This window comes from Lycorma delicatula, chromosome 12 (assembly GCF_047948215.1).
Source record: "Lycorma delicatula isolate Av1 chromosome 12, ASM4794821v1, whole genome shotgun sequence".
Taxonomy (NCBI): domain Eukaryota; kingdom Metazoa; phylum Arthropoda; class Insecta; order Hemiptera; family Fulgoridae; genus Lycorma; species Lycorma delicatula.
Window position 1 is genome coordinate 5,270,609 of NC_134466.1, and position 13,257 is coordinate 5,283,865.

The 13,257-nt window shown below is 30.7% G+C and overlaps 1 protein-coding gene across 1 annotated transcript in view; it reads right to left on the reverse strand.

Moving 5' to 3' along the window:
- Positions 1-370: 370 nt before the first annotated feature.
- The window catches only part of LOC142332828 (ATP-binding cassette sub-family G member 5), a 190,267-nt gene continuing 177,380 nt past the window's right edge, over positions 371-13,257 (reverse strand). The window contains exons 16-17 of the mRNA XM_075379451.1: positions 11,689-11,975; positions 371-4,334 (exon numbers count right to left, since the gene is read on the reverse strand). Coding sequence (XP_075235566.1) covers positions 4,086-4,334; positions 11,689-11,975 — 536 coding nt within the window. The 3' untranslated portion in view covers positions 371-4,085. The remainder of the gene's footprint in view (positions 4,335-11,688; positions 11,976-13,257) is intronic.

Here is a 13,257-nt window from a genome sequence, read left to right on the forward strand (position 1 = left end):
TGCCAAGAAATTATAAATGTATCTAACCTAACTTAACCTACACTTGCCTCGCTTGCTAACCTTGATTAGCAAGCGAGGCGAGTGTAGGTTAAGTTAGGTTAGATTATATTTATAATTATAAGCATATAATTATAACATAAGCGGTTACTAATATGTAACTTAAAAAAACCGTTGCAGGGGAAAACAGAAAAACCCATAAATTATGTAACATGTAAAAAAAATAATATGCCTGATCAGGGCTTGAACTTCGAACATTCATGAAAGCCAAGAAGCTACTGACTACCCTTATACAAAGAGATCGATTTGATTATCACCAAAGAAATTATTCCTGGATAGAATTTAGCAAGAATTTCAAACATTTCTAAGAAAATTTTCCATAACAGCAATTAGAAAAATTACAATATTAAAAATGTAAAATATTATTTCTAATAATAGAAACAGTGAATGGCATGGCTGAAGTCCTACACAAGAACTACCACATGAAAATAAAAAATAAAAAATGAAAGTGTTGAAATGTAGTAAAAATAACGTAGATGAACCACTGAATATAAAAATAGGAAGAGAAAACATTATAAAGGTAGAAGAATTTTGTTGTTTGGAAAGTAGAATAACTAAAGATGGACAAAGCAGAAATAATATAAAATTCCAAACAGCACAGATGAAACGATAATTATAATTCACAGGTAAAGTAATTATAATTATATTTCAGTCAGAAATATAATTTGCTTACATCAAAAAGTAAATTAAATGTCAGGAAAACATTTTTGAAAGTATACGTATGGAACATAGCTTTATATGGAAGTGAAACTTCGACGATAGAGAGTACCTGAGAAAAGATTAAAAGCTTATGAACTGGGATGCTAAAGAAGAATGTCAAAAATCAGATGGGTGGATAAAGTGACAAATGGAGAGGTGTTGCAGCAAATCAACGAAGAAAGAAGCATTTGGAAAAATATAGTTAAAAAAAAGAGACAAACTTATAGGCCACAAATTAAAGCATCCTGGAATAGTCGCTTTAATATTGGACGGACAGGTAGAAAGGGAAAATTTTGCAGGCAGGTAACATTTGGAATATGTAAAACAAAGTGTTAGGAATGTAGAATGTAAGGAGTATACCAAAATAAAAGAATTGGCACTATATAGGAAATCTTGGAAAGCTGCATCAAACCAGCCAAATGACTGAAGACAAGAAAAAAATACAACTATATTCATCAGAAAAGTAACGTTATAATAAATAGTTATTTAAATAACATTAAAGTTTAGAAAACCCTGAAAAATCATTTACAAAAATATTATAATCTGATAAAGGTTTTTACTACAGTTTCTCTTGGTTTATACAAGTAAATATGTTTATGTTTATCTGTTGACATGATCTATATATTTATATATGCTAGAAAAAAGGTGGACCTACGGCCGGGAAAATGTTACGTGGTTTTTGTTTCATTATACACGATTTTGTTGAATGTTTTTACCAATTGTAACTAAATAATGTTCATGACTTTAGCATACTAATAACAAGGACTTTTACAATGAAAAGCTTCAAAATCCTGAACAATTTTAGCTATTTCTTAAGTTGTGATTTTTTAACGGAGCTCTAACCCCTGATGTTTTCCTTTTTTATCCCCAAAACACAAATATAATTTTAGATAAATCATTCGTATGAAGAGGTATAAATCATTCGAACAAAGAAATGAAACTTTTGTATGTTTTATTCAAAATAAAAATGTGACCACATACAACAAACCTATGCTTTTTTAGAGAGTTATTTGTTATATAATTAAACAGAAAAAGTTATTTATTTGAAAATAGATCTAAAGTATTGACCTTGACAAGGTTCAAGACTTATCACATTTCTTAAGTTTCATTTATTTTCCATTCATGTAACTTCAAAACCACACATCAGCATATTTTGTTTGAAGTTTTTTTGATGTTAAAAAACTGAATGTTGGATTATATTTCTAAATACACTGTTTAAAATTCTTTGTAAATGAGAAAACGAATATGTAATACATAATTCATTTAAATAGCAATATACAGAATGTCTCAAGAAGAAACAATAAGGATTTCAAAAGACATGTTTTACTTAAGAAAATAAAGAAAAAAGTTCATTTAAGCATGGATTTGGAAACCCTCCTTCATTTTCAAGTTGTAGCTTGTAAAATATTTCTGAGTAATGGGTAAAATGAAGCCGTTAGAATAAATTAAGGTGTAAATTTGATGGTTTCATTCGGTTTTTGAACTGAAAACTTGAATAATACAGAATACTGTTTCTGTTGTAATTTTTGAGAAAACATCTTATAAAACATAAAAATTTGATGTCACAAAATATATTGTTTTAGATATGACATATAATAGCTTCGTTAAATTGTTGGTAAATAAATAAATCTTGTAAAAGATTTAATTCTGAGTAAATCTATGTAGTAATGTTGACTGAACATGAAAAAGGTTTTAAGAATTTAACTTTAATTTATTTAAACAAAACAGCCTGAAATATGGCAAAAAAATTACTGTATTGTAATTATTTTAAAGTGAAATAAGAATTATTTCGATATTGGAAAATATCTAGAAATAAAATCAGTTTTATTAGAAATAAATAAATAAAAGGAAAAGTTAGATAAGGTGATAGTTTAATAATATTATTTAATTTCACTGTGTGTTTAATTTAAATTAATTTTACGTTATAAAAATATATTTCTTTATTTTCCTAATATACATTGCAGTCTGTTCAACCAGTGAACAATAAGCAACCTGTTCACAGCCCAGTGAGTTGAGGACAATATGTATGATGTGTAAATGAGGTTTAATCTTCTGCAGAGTCAGCTAATCATTCCTGAATTGTGCGGTTTATTGAACCCTAACCACCAAAGTACACCAGTATCCATTGTCTAGTATTCCACATAAAAGTAACTAACTTTTACTAGGATTTGAACCTCAGAACCTTCAACTTTGAAAATCAACTGTTTAACAACCACTAGTCCAGCCCAGTGGGCTGCAAAAAAAATTAACAATAATTATTATTTATTAATAATTTTAATTAATAATAATAATAATTAATGTTAACAATAAAAATATTAAAAAATAAAAGTTATTTTATTTAGAAATAATTTTGAAAAAACAAATTGAGAAATCTTTTATTTTGTAAGTTGGCAATATTAATATTGATCCTAGACATTTTTTAATATTTATTTATGTATACCAGGTTGCAGAGTAACAGCACAGCGACATGATGTCAACAGTACTCTGAAGAGATGCCAAGGCATCTGTGCACAGTCTGGCGTGTAAGTATAAATGTATTGGTAAATGTATACTCTTGAACAGACTCAGGTCAACCACTCCTGAGATGTGTAGTTAATTGAAACCTGACCACCAATGAACACCAGTAGCCACAGTTTAGCATTCAAATCCATTTAAAAGCAACTGTCTATGAGAACTCTTAACTTTGAAAATCAGCTGATTTTGTGATGTCAAGTTTAACCGCTAGACTCACCTGGCAGGTTGTTTTATTTTAAATAAAAATAAAATTTCTTAAACTCATCTTGTTCAATCGATGTTACTTAAATTTTCTCAGAATTAAATTCTTTACAAATTTTATTCATTATTAAAAATTTAAATCAGTTATTGTATGTCAAACCAAAAAACCTGTGTTTTGCGACACCAATTTTTTTGTTTTAAAATTATTTTCTCAGAAATTACTAGAGACTTAGTTATGAGATCTGTTTTGTACAATAGTATAGATCAAAAACCACATGAAACCATCATACGTACTCCTTAATTTTAAGTTTCAAGAATTTGAGTATGGCTTTATTTTATCCTTTAAGTTGAAATCAGGGGAAAATTTTTTTGCAAGTTTTAACTCAAAAACTAAGCTCATTTCCTGATCCATGATTAAATAAACTTTCTTATTTATTTTCACTAGTAAAGTTATAATTCTTTCTGTTTTTTTCACGAGACATCCAGAGTAAGTCCATGTCATAAAGAAATTTAATCATAAATTAGCTTAAAATAATTTGTTATAAATTGAGAAAATAATGCAAAAATTAGGACTAGTATTATTATATAAAAATAACTATACATTTTATATAAACTTAATGATGATTCATTTTCTGTTTTTTAACGTGACTCATTTTCCATGAAGGCGCAGGACTTAAAAACAGAAATGTTATTATTGCAAGAAGAAATCCAAAAAATGATATAATTAACGGCGGCCATATTTCATTTACATTAATAAAATGGAATGGCGCAGACATCGATTTACTAAGTCCGTGGAATGTTAAAGCTGCTGTACCATTTGGTGTTGGACATGGAAGTTGAACGATAATATCTTGACGTTGTACCTTTAAAAATTAAAAAACAAAAAAAAAATTATAATAAAGAAATAAAATACATAAATAAAATTAAATTACTGTAAAAAAATAAAAGTAAACAAAATTAAAATAAAAAAAAAAAAAAACAATCTCCAACAGTTTCTGACTCACAGTTTGCAAGACCTCTACATCCAAGCCCCCTCAAATTAAACCAAATAAAATATGTATAGTATTTGAATCATTTCTACTTTCCCGTCTATATGGTTAGTTGTATAGTATACTACCCAATGCTTACGTGAAAATATGTAAATCATGTCAAATTTGCATATCAAGGTTTTTTACAAATCTTAACATTTCATGACCCCCTAAAACAAAAAACCGTGTAATTTTAACATTGAAAAATTCTGAAAGGATATTTGTATGTGAGCTTCATTTTCGGTAGACATCTCCAGATTAAATGGACCAATTTGAATGAATTCTTGTCTTTTAATTCATTGGTGTCATTTAATTTTGGCGGTCACAATCGACTACAAAAATTAATTCAGGAGACAGGAGGACAACGGATCTTATTGGTTCTACAGAGAGATCCAAAAGTCACGCACGTCAAAGTAATAAAAAAAATTAGACATTAAGTAATAATATTTAAAGATTTATTTATTTGCATATCCTCAAAATGACTGCCCTTTTCAGTAATGCATATATGAACTCTTTTACCGTTTTGAGGCGCACTTTGTGAAGCATGTGTATATTGATGTTAATCTTCACTGTTATGTTCATCTTTAGTTATTTCAGTGTTTATGGCCTGTTTTTATAGACGTTTCCTTTAATATAACCCTACAGGAAGAAATCTGGGTATTTCAAATCGGGTGAACATGAAAGCTACAATCCTTTAGAGATGATACGCTCGCCAAAAAACTCATGGAAGAAATTCATGGTTTCATTAGATGTGTCACATATAGCTCTCTCCAGCTGGAACCAAAAATCATGTCATCTTCAAAAAGCACAATAAACTGTGTAATGATGTCTCAGTACACAACACTGCTCACTGTAGTTCCAAAGAAAATGGGATATTTTTGACACTGTGATACGGCACATCACATTCCTATTTTCTGAGAGTGAAGGGGTTTTCATAAAACACATTTGGGTTTTCAGTCGACCAAATTCTAGTGTTTTGACTATTCACGTAACCACTAACATGAAACCACGCCTCATCAGTGAAGAAAACACAGTCAAACTCTGAAATTCCGTGAACAAACAATCCACTACATGCTTTTCTCCTTCAATTCCTAAACACTGCAAACATGATATGCACGAAAGTGTAACCCCTTCATTGCTCTCTGAGGACTTCCATATGAAATCTGAGAATGCTTTAATGGTCTGCTCAAGCTTTTTGAAGGCAAACATTGCATCATATTCTTAACCTTAGCTGGTTTAGAATCAGTCAAAATGGCCGATCTACCGGTTCTCTTCTTGTCTGCAATTGAGCCACTTTTTCTAAAACAGGCAATTAATCTCGTTATGGTAAAACTGTTATGCATTGCCCCACCTGGATATTTCCCACAAATTCATCTACAACACGAGCTTAAGAACGATTGGAAAAATAATGTTTGACAATGAAAACTCGTGGCTTTTGGGATAACTACATGTTTATCAAGCAATAAACAAACTACTATTACAAGCACTGTGTGACCACTACACATCACAATGGCGTCTAGGTTTGTTGTTGTTAATACTCATGGTGTTATCTTGTAGTAGCCAATAGAGGTTTTTCAACTATACTACTATTTATAGACTCTTTAATTTTGGTGTGCACAACTTTTGGATCTCTGTACATCTAAAAATTTTACCCAAGGATAGGTAGATTTTTTCACATAAATTGATGCCCCTTAAGTAGCTAAAATACTTTCTGATTGCGTTTGATCTTATTCAAATTTCTATAAAAGAGTGGGAGCAACAAAAACGACTTTCTTATTTTTTGTAATTTCTGGACTCAGTCACATTCTTGTACTAATCAGACTATTCCATCTGAGGCGTGTCAAACCTCATGAATAAAAAATAAAGCTGACATTATAACTTGTATTAAATTGTATGACATTGTATTAGCTTTAATATAAGTAATTTTTTTGACATTGTAACTTGTATTTAATTGTATAACATTGTATTAGATTTAATATAAGTAATGTTTTTTTTTTTTTATTTTACTAGTATTAAGTAGATGTGTATTATTGTTAAGATGTTGAAGTTCTCGCGCATGCGATCTGTAATGTAAGAAACCTTGTTGGAAGGGGAAGGTAATTATTGTTTTTCTCCGGCCGGCTAGTAAGTGTGTGGGAAGGGCACTGGCACTCTGGACTTGGAAGAAGCAGTATCAAGAAATTATGATCGGTGACCGGGTATGATGTGAACGGCGGGAGATGAATAACGTGGTGAAGAGTCAAATGCGTATGAAGATAACTTTCTCTTTATGATGTAGCGAGCGTCCGGCCGGCATCAAAGGGTGAATCCTAATATAAAAAATTATTCATTTTATGATAAATTATGTTAACAAAATTTTTTTGTTCAAACATTCAAATTTCTCAGCGTTGTATTACATTTCATTTAAAAAAGATCGTTCAAAAATCAAACAATTTCAGCATTTTAGTCATAATTTTATAAGACCATTTAAAATTTAAAATTTTCATTTTCTTTCGTGTCGTTCTTGGCACATCATCGGTGCAGGGCGAAGCGTGGTTGGCCGAGAACGGTGCACATTACATTACTACATAATTTTGGTTATATATAAAGGTAATTTCATTCAGGATGGCGTTTAATAAGCATAATATTTTTGCTTCTTTCATCAGTAATTGTTATGTTTTATATCTTCAAACTGGGTTAACTGATTTTTATGAAATTTTATACAATGGCTTCTAAGTTCAGGTAATTGATGTTATTTAATTTTCGTTCTAACTGGTCAAAAGGAGCTGGAGAGATATGGTCATCATGGGTCCTGAATATGAAAATTTTACTCAAAGAATAGAATAATTTTTTTTTACATAATTCAATATCTTCTTTAGGAGACATATATTTTTGATTCACGTCATGTGCCATTGGTGGATGGGGGACAAAAACTTTTTAAAATGTTTTTAACTTTTAATTATCTTTATTTATTGGTTAAAATAGTATGTTATGACAGGTTGGTAAGTGGGTGGGGTTGTTGATACTTATAACTAATTAAATATCTCAATAACCATTTGTCATATAAATCTGAGTTTCACAAAGTGAATTGGGTGTAAGAAAATGAAACCATTCATATTTTTCTGAGTCAAACAAACAAGGGGTTGGGGTAATTTATAATTCCTGGTCAGAAAAAAATATGGAACTTTTTGAGAACTTTTTTTTTTTATTTTATAAGAAACAAATTAAAATACATAACAGTATTCAAGACATTTGAATTTTTCTGCCATCTACAAGTTTATACTCTGCAGCTGCTCACAAAAGAATTAAATACTGCAATATTCTTTTTAAAAATGTGTGCTGCTTGCTGGAAATATTAAATAATATATTGCTGTTCAAGAAGTTCAGTCCTTTATGTCGTTCAAGTAGATATCTAAAATTCAAAATTGAAAGGCTGGGATATTCAGTTCCTTTTATTGTTAGTGTCATATTTTTCAGAAACCATAAAAATTTTATGATATTAAAGTTTAAAAGTATCTGGGATAGACAACGCAGAAATTTTAAAAATTCCATAAACCCCTAAATTTTTTTTTAATAAAAAAAAAATAGTTTGATATTTAGACTTTGTTTGTAACCGATACCATTTTCAAATACACAATAAAAGCTTAAAAATATTAAATATTTATCAATCTAACCCTTCAATTCAAATTCCTCTCTACAAATTAAGAAAATAATAATTTTTTATATTCTAACAGTTTTTCATTTCAAATCTTCTATTTTTTGAACAAGTAAAAAACTCATTCATGTCGGTCATGTTATGAATTACGAACCTCAAGTATCCAGTATATAGAGTATAATTCTTTGATTATGAAAGTCGATGGATTGACTTCTAAAATTAATAATTGTTGAAATCTACATACACAGTGTTCATTTGAAATGTGCCACCTTTAGGATGTCATAGTAGAAAAGATACAAAGAACTTTAAATGGGAAAACCATTTCTTGATTTTGCGTGCACTAAAAATAACCTGTCTAAAAAACTGTAATCTGCACCATTTGAGTATGTAGACTAAATTCATTCTTTTTAAATGAAAACCCATCATTTTTATAAAATTTGCAGATACTTTATATAATTTTAACATTTTTCATTAACTACAACCATTCAGGAGCTGTACTCATCTGTAGTTATAACTACCAATAATACAGAATGTTCAAAAATTAATGTAACCTTATAGAAGAACATTTCCTTCTTTTGTGGTTGGTTTAATTGAAGAAAATTGAGGAAAAATACATTACACAATGGAGCAGGGAATAAGCCAGTTATGCCCATACCCAGATTGCCTTCACATAAAAGTATGGTGTGAATGTACCAAATAAGTCCTCCATCAAGCAGCTGTATAACAAGTCCCAAAAGACTGGGAAGTAGCAGATGCAGCCAGAAATGGTTGACCAAAAGTGCTAACACCAGATAGGTTGATCGATGTGCAAGCTGCAAATTCTGTTAGTCCTAATAAGTATGTGCAACGCCTGTCTAGCCAATCTGGTCTCTCTGTTGGTAGTCTCCACATGGCATCGTGCAACTGTTTAAAGATACATCCATACAGAATTCGTATTGTTCATGAGTTGTTGCCTGCAGACACTGGAAAGTGTGTAGCTTTCTGTCAGCGGTTCATGCCATCTGTAAAGTCAGATGGATATGCCACCTTGATGGATATGTGAATGTACAGAATTCACGCATTTGGTATATAGAAAATCCATCATCTGCATGAGTCTTATCTGCATGGGAAAAAAATGGGTGTTTGGTGTGCACTGTCACATAGGCAAATGCTGCAATATTATGACTCATACAACCAACAATATTTTAACTTTCTTGAATCGGTGTTTTCATGGACAAGTGATTTCAAAGGGGTTGTGGCCTCTCTGGTCTCCTGATTTATCCCCTCCTGACTTTGATGAAGAAACATTATTTCATAAATAAACATTACAACATGTGTTTAAGAGCATGTAACATCATATTCAATTACATAAAACTATTGTTAACTTACTCATTTTCCCATAAGGTTGCGTCACTTTTTGATACTGTGTATATTACTTATAAGTTGAATCTAATTCGAATTACTGTTGTAATTTTAATATTTTGTAACTATTTCAATGGAATTTATTTTCATAATATTTCATTTTTTGGTTAACTTTTAAATAAAACATCACAATTTTTTGTCTTATTATTTTTAAAACCTCTTTAGATCAAAACTCTGTAGTAATCTTATTATTTTAAAAAGTAAATAAAAAGATTATAAAATAATATGTTTGATTTCAATTTAAAAAATAATCTGTAATTCCGTTAATATGGTATTTCCATATCTTGTGTTTACAAAAAAAGTATTCCATTTACATTATTTCTATCAATTAATTGTTTTCTGGGTCCTAGGAAGCAATCTGGGGAAGATCTGCAGCTCTGGTTAATGAGACTTACGATGTGTAATGACAATTACTTTTTAAATAAAAAAATATAAGAATTAATCCAAGATAATCTATTAGCCTTTATCACATCAATTCCAACACTTAATTTTTTTAAGCCAAACAATTTAGTTGAAGGTTAGGTAACAATCCCAGAAGGACACTGTTTTGGTAAACAGATTTGTGTTAGTGGCCTAAGAATCGTATCAATAGTTTAGTAATCTGCTTCAATGGGTCAGAACACTGGACTGTTTCAAGGAATATGGGGAGTAGAAAAAACAATTCATCTGAAGTTTGAGTGTCAGCATACAGACCATAAGAAGACAGCCCAGCTCCACTGGGATAGGGTAGTGAGAGCTAATCCTTCATATACCTAAATTCTAAAATGATTATGATTCTCACTACTTTACCTTGGAGTAAGCCAAGAAGCTCAGCACCAAAACAGACATAAAATAGACTAATACTGTACAGAGTAAGCAACATAAAACCAAACCTATAACGTAACCGTTGCAGAATCGATAGGTTATGTTGGAATCAAATTTTATGAATGATATGGTTAAATTAAATAAGAAAATCATAAAACGTAATTTAAATGTAGCTTTTATTTACCTTACTGTCACAAAAGTTGTTAAAAATGACCACCCTGTACATCGATACACTTTTGTGCTCAACTGATAATATTGAGAGTTATCTGACGCAAAACGCTGTTGTCAATTGGATTGAGTTCTCGTTGAATGTTAACCTTCAATTCATCAATATTGTGGGGATTAGATGCATAAATTCTCTCCTTTAAGTAGCCCCAAAGGAAAAAATTGCAAGGAGGCAACTCTGTTTTTGGTGGGTTATTCTGTCCACCAACAATGTTTTTGAGAGGCCAGTTGCAATAAAGTCGTTTCGGTTTGTCTGCCTCCTTCAGTTGTAACACGTTACTGTTTCAATTTTAATTCATGAAGAATTTTACACCAAGATGTGTATTTAACACCAAATTGCTGATTTTTCTGGACCGGCAGTAATTCTCCTTTCAATATCGGCAATGACCTGTAGAGTCCTAACGGAAGGTTGCTTATTTTGTTTTGCATTTGAAACCGAACCTGTTGCATGCCATTTTTTAACTAAATCGTGTATGTTACTCTTTGCAGGGGTACAGGCATTTGGAAATTTTTCTACAAATACTTGATGTGATTCATCAAACGATCTAGAACGAAAATAGGCTTCAACTATATCTGTCCTCTCCTGCATTGATTAAGGTATTTTACACGAACCCAACTGCACTCACAATACTGCACTGCATCAAAATGTATAACTGCACTGACATATAATCACTGGACAAACGGCAGCAACAATCAGTAGTACCATATACATCCACTAGTCATGCTAGTTGTATGTCTTTCATAAATAGTGTTACGTAACGGTTTCATTATGGGTTCAGTTTTATGTTGCTCATCCTGTAGAAGCAGAACACAAAAATTATAATGTGGGAAATGATGGATGAGGAAATCAGGAGGCATGAACTATATCATCAACCGTTAAGTAAATAAGTAGTAATGGCTTCATTTTATCTTCGAAGCAGAAATCAGGGCAAAATATTTTTCAAGTTTATCAGGATTACAAAGCGTTTCCTGGTCTATATGTTTATGAACTTTTTCATTTTCACTTTTAGAATATGTCCTAAAATGTTATCCGTTTTTTCATGAAAGATACCCTGAATAGATCAGTTGAGTAAAATAATGGTGCTAATTACAACTAAATGAATACAGAAAAAATAAAAATATTACCTGTTTATTTCGACATATCATTTGTGCTGTACTAGATGCAAGGGCATCAGCAGAATATTCTTTTGATAAAAGAGCGGTCAACATCCAACGTGAAGATGATATTAATCCAAGATAATCTCTTTCCCATGAATCTTGGAGATCTTTTAAATGTATAGTATAGCCAGATACTAATGCTAAAATTGATAATACAAAAATCGATATGATAGATGAAACTCTTCTATTTTTAAATATATGTGAAATAACTTGTAGCAAATATTGTAAAGACATCATTTCTACCAACATGTAACCTGAAAAATAATAATTAAATCATTAATTTCAGAAAAAATACTACATTATATAGATTACATCAGGAATGTATAGGTATGCTACAGCACAGGTTTAAAAAAAGTAACTATTCCAATTTTTGCCTAGAGGAACCAAGGGAAATCATGAAATCTGCAAGCTGAAGTTTGAGACTATTCTGCATATGGAAACGACTTCCATATAAAGCGATTTGTTGTTTCTTATACTCATCAGATTTGGCTCCATGCAACTTCCACTTCTTCCCTCATCTCAAGACGAATCTCAAAGGTAATCATTATGCCACTGACAATGAGATGAAGGAAGCTGTGGTCACTTGGATCCGGGAAAGACTGCCAGAATTTTTCAGTGATGGAATGCAAAAACTTGTCACTCTTTGGGAAAAGTGTACCAGTGTAAATAAGGATTATATTGAAAAATAAGTAGTTTGTAGCTAAGGTTTTGTACTTTTATTCATTTTTCATTTCATTCCCATGCTACTATATGTGCAAAATTTATCAGCTGAGCCTCGTATTTCATACAACATTGAGAACCCACATAATCTCCAGCTTAGAAGCATCATCTTTATAACAAAAAGAAGTAATTGTGTTGTCATTTTACGTAAATAAAGTCGAGGATTCAAATGTATCAGAAGATCCACGTAAAGGATACAAAGATATATCACAACCACTGTTCTCACAACTGTTGATCAAAGTTGTATTCTGCTGAATTGAAGATTCTCTGAAATTTTTTGCAATTTTTCCTGATCTGTTCTAAAAATTCCTGACTTTTTCTGAATAATTTTATATTTCCTGGCATTTCTTGACTTTTCCTACCTGTGGGAACCATGCAAAAATCATCTTACAAAATTTAATAAAAATTGGGTTACAGGAAAATAATAACATGACAAAAAAACAGGTATATTATCACACACTCCTGAATAAAATTTCCCAAATATATAACCAAAAAAACATATTAATGTTTTAGAATTAAATATTTAGTAAAAGAACCCGAGTCCAAAACTGACAAAAAATAAAAAAACATATTTACCACCACCGGGGGTGGTGGTAAAACCCCCAATGGGGGTTTAAATAAGACCAAACACCATCAGAAAATATTTTAACTATCTACAGAGTGTTTATAAGATATGTGAAAAAATTTACCCAGAGTAAAATTTTGAGATATGAAAGCAACCATAAAGTTCATATCTCCATTACACCTTAATCGATTATAAACAAAATTAAATGACATTAGCGTCCCATGTATAGAAATCATCATGCTAAATTACAT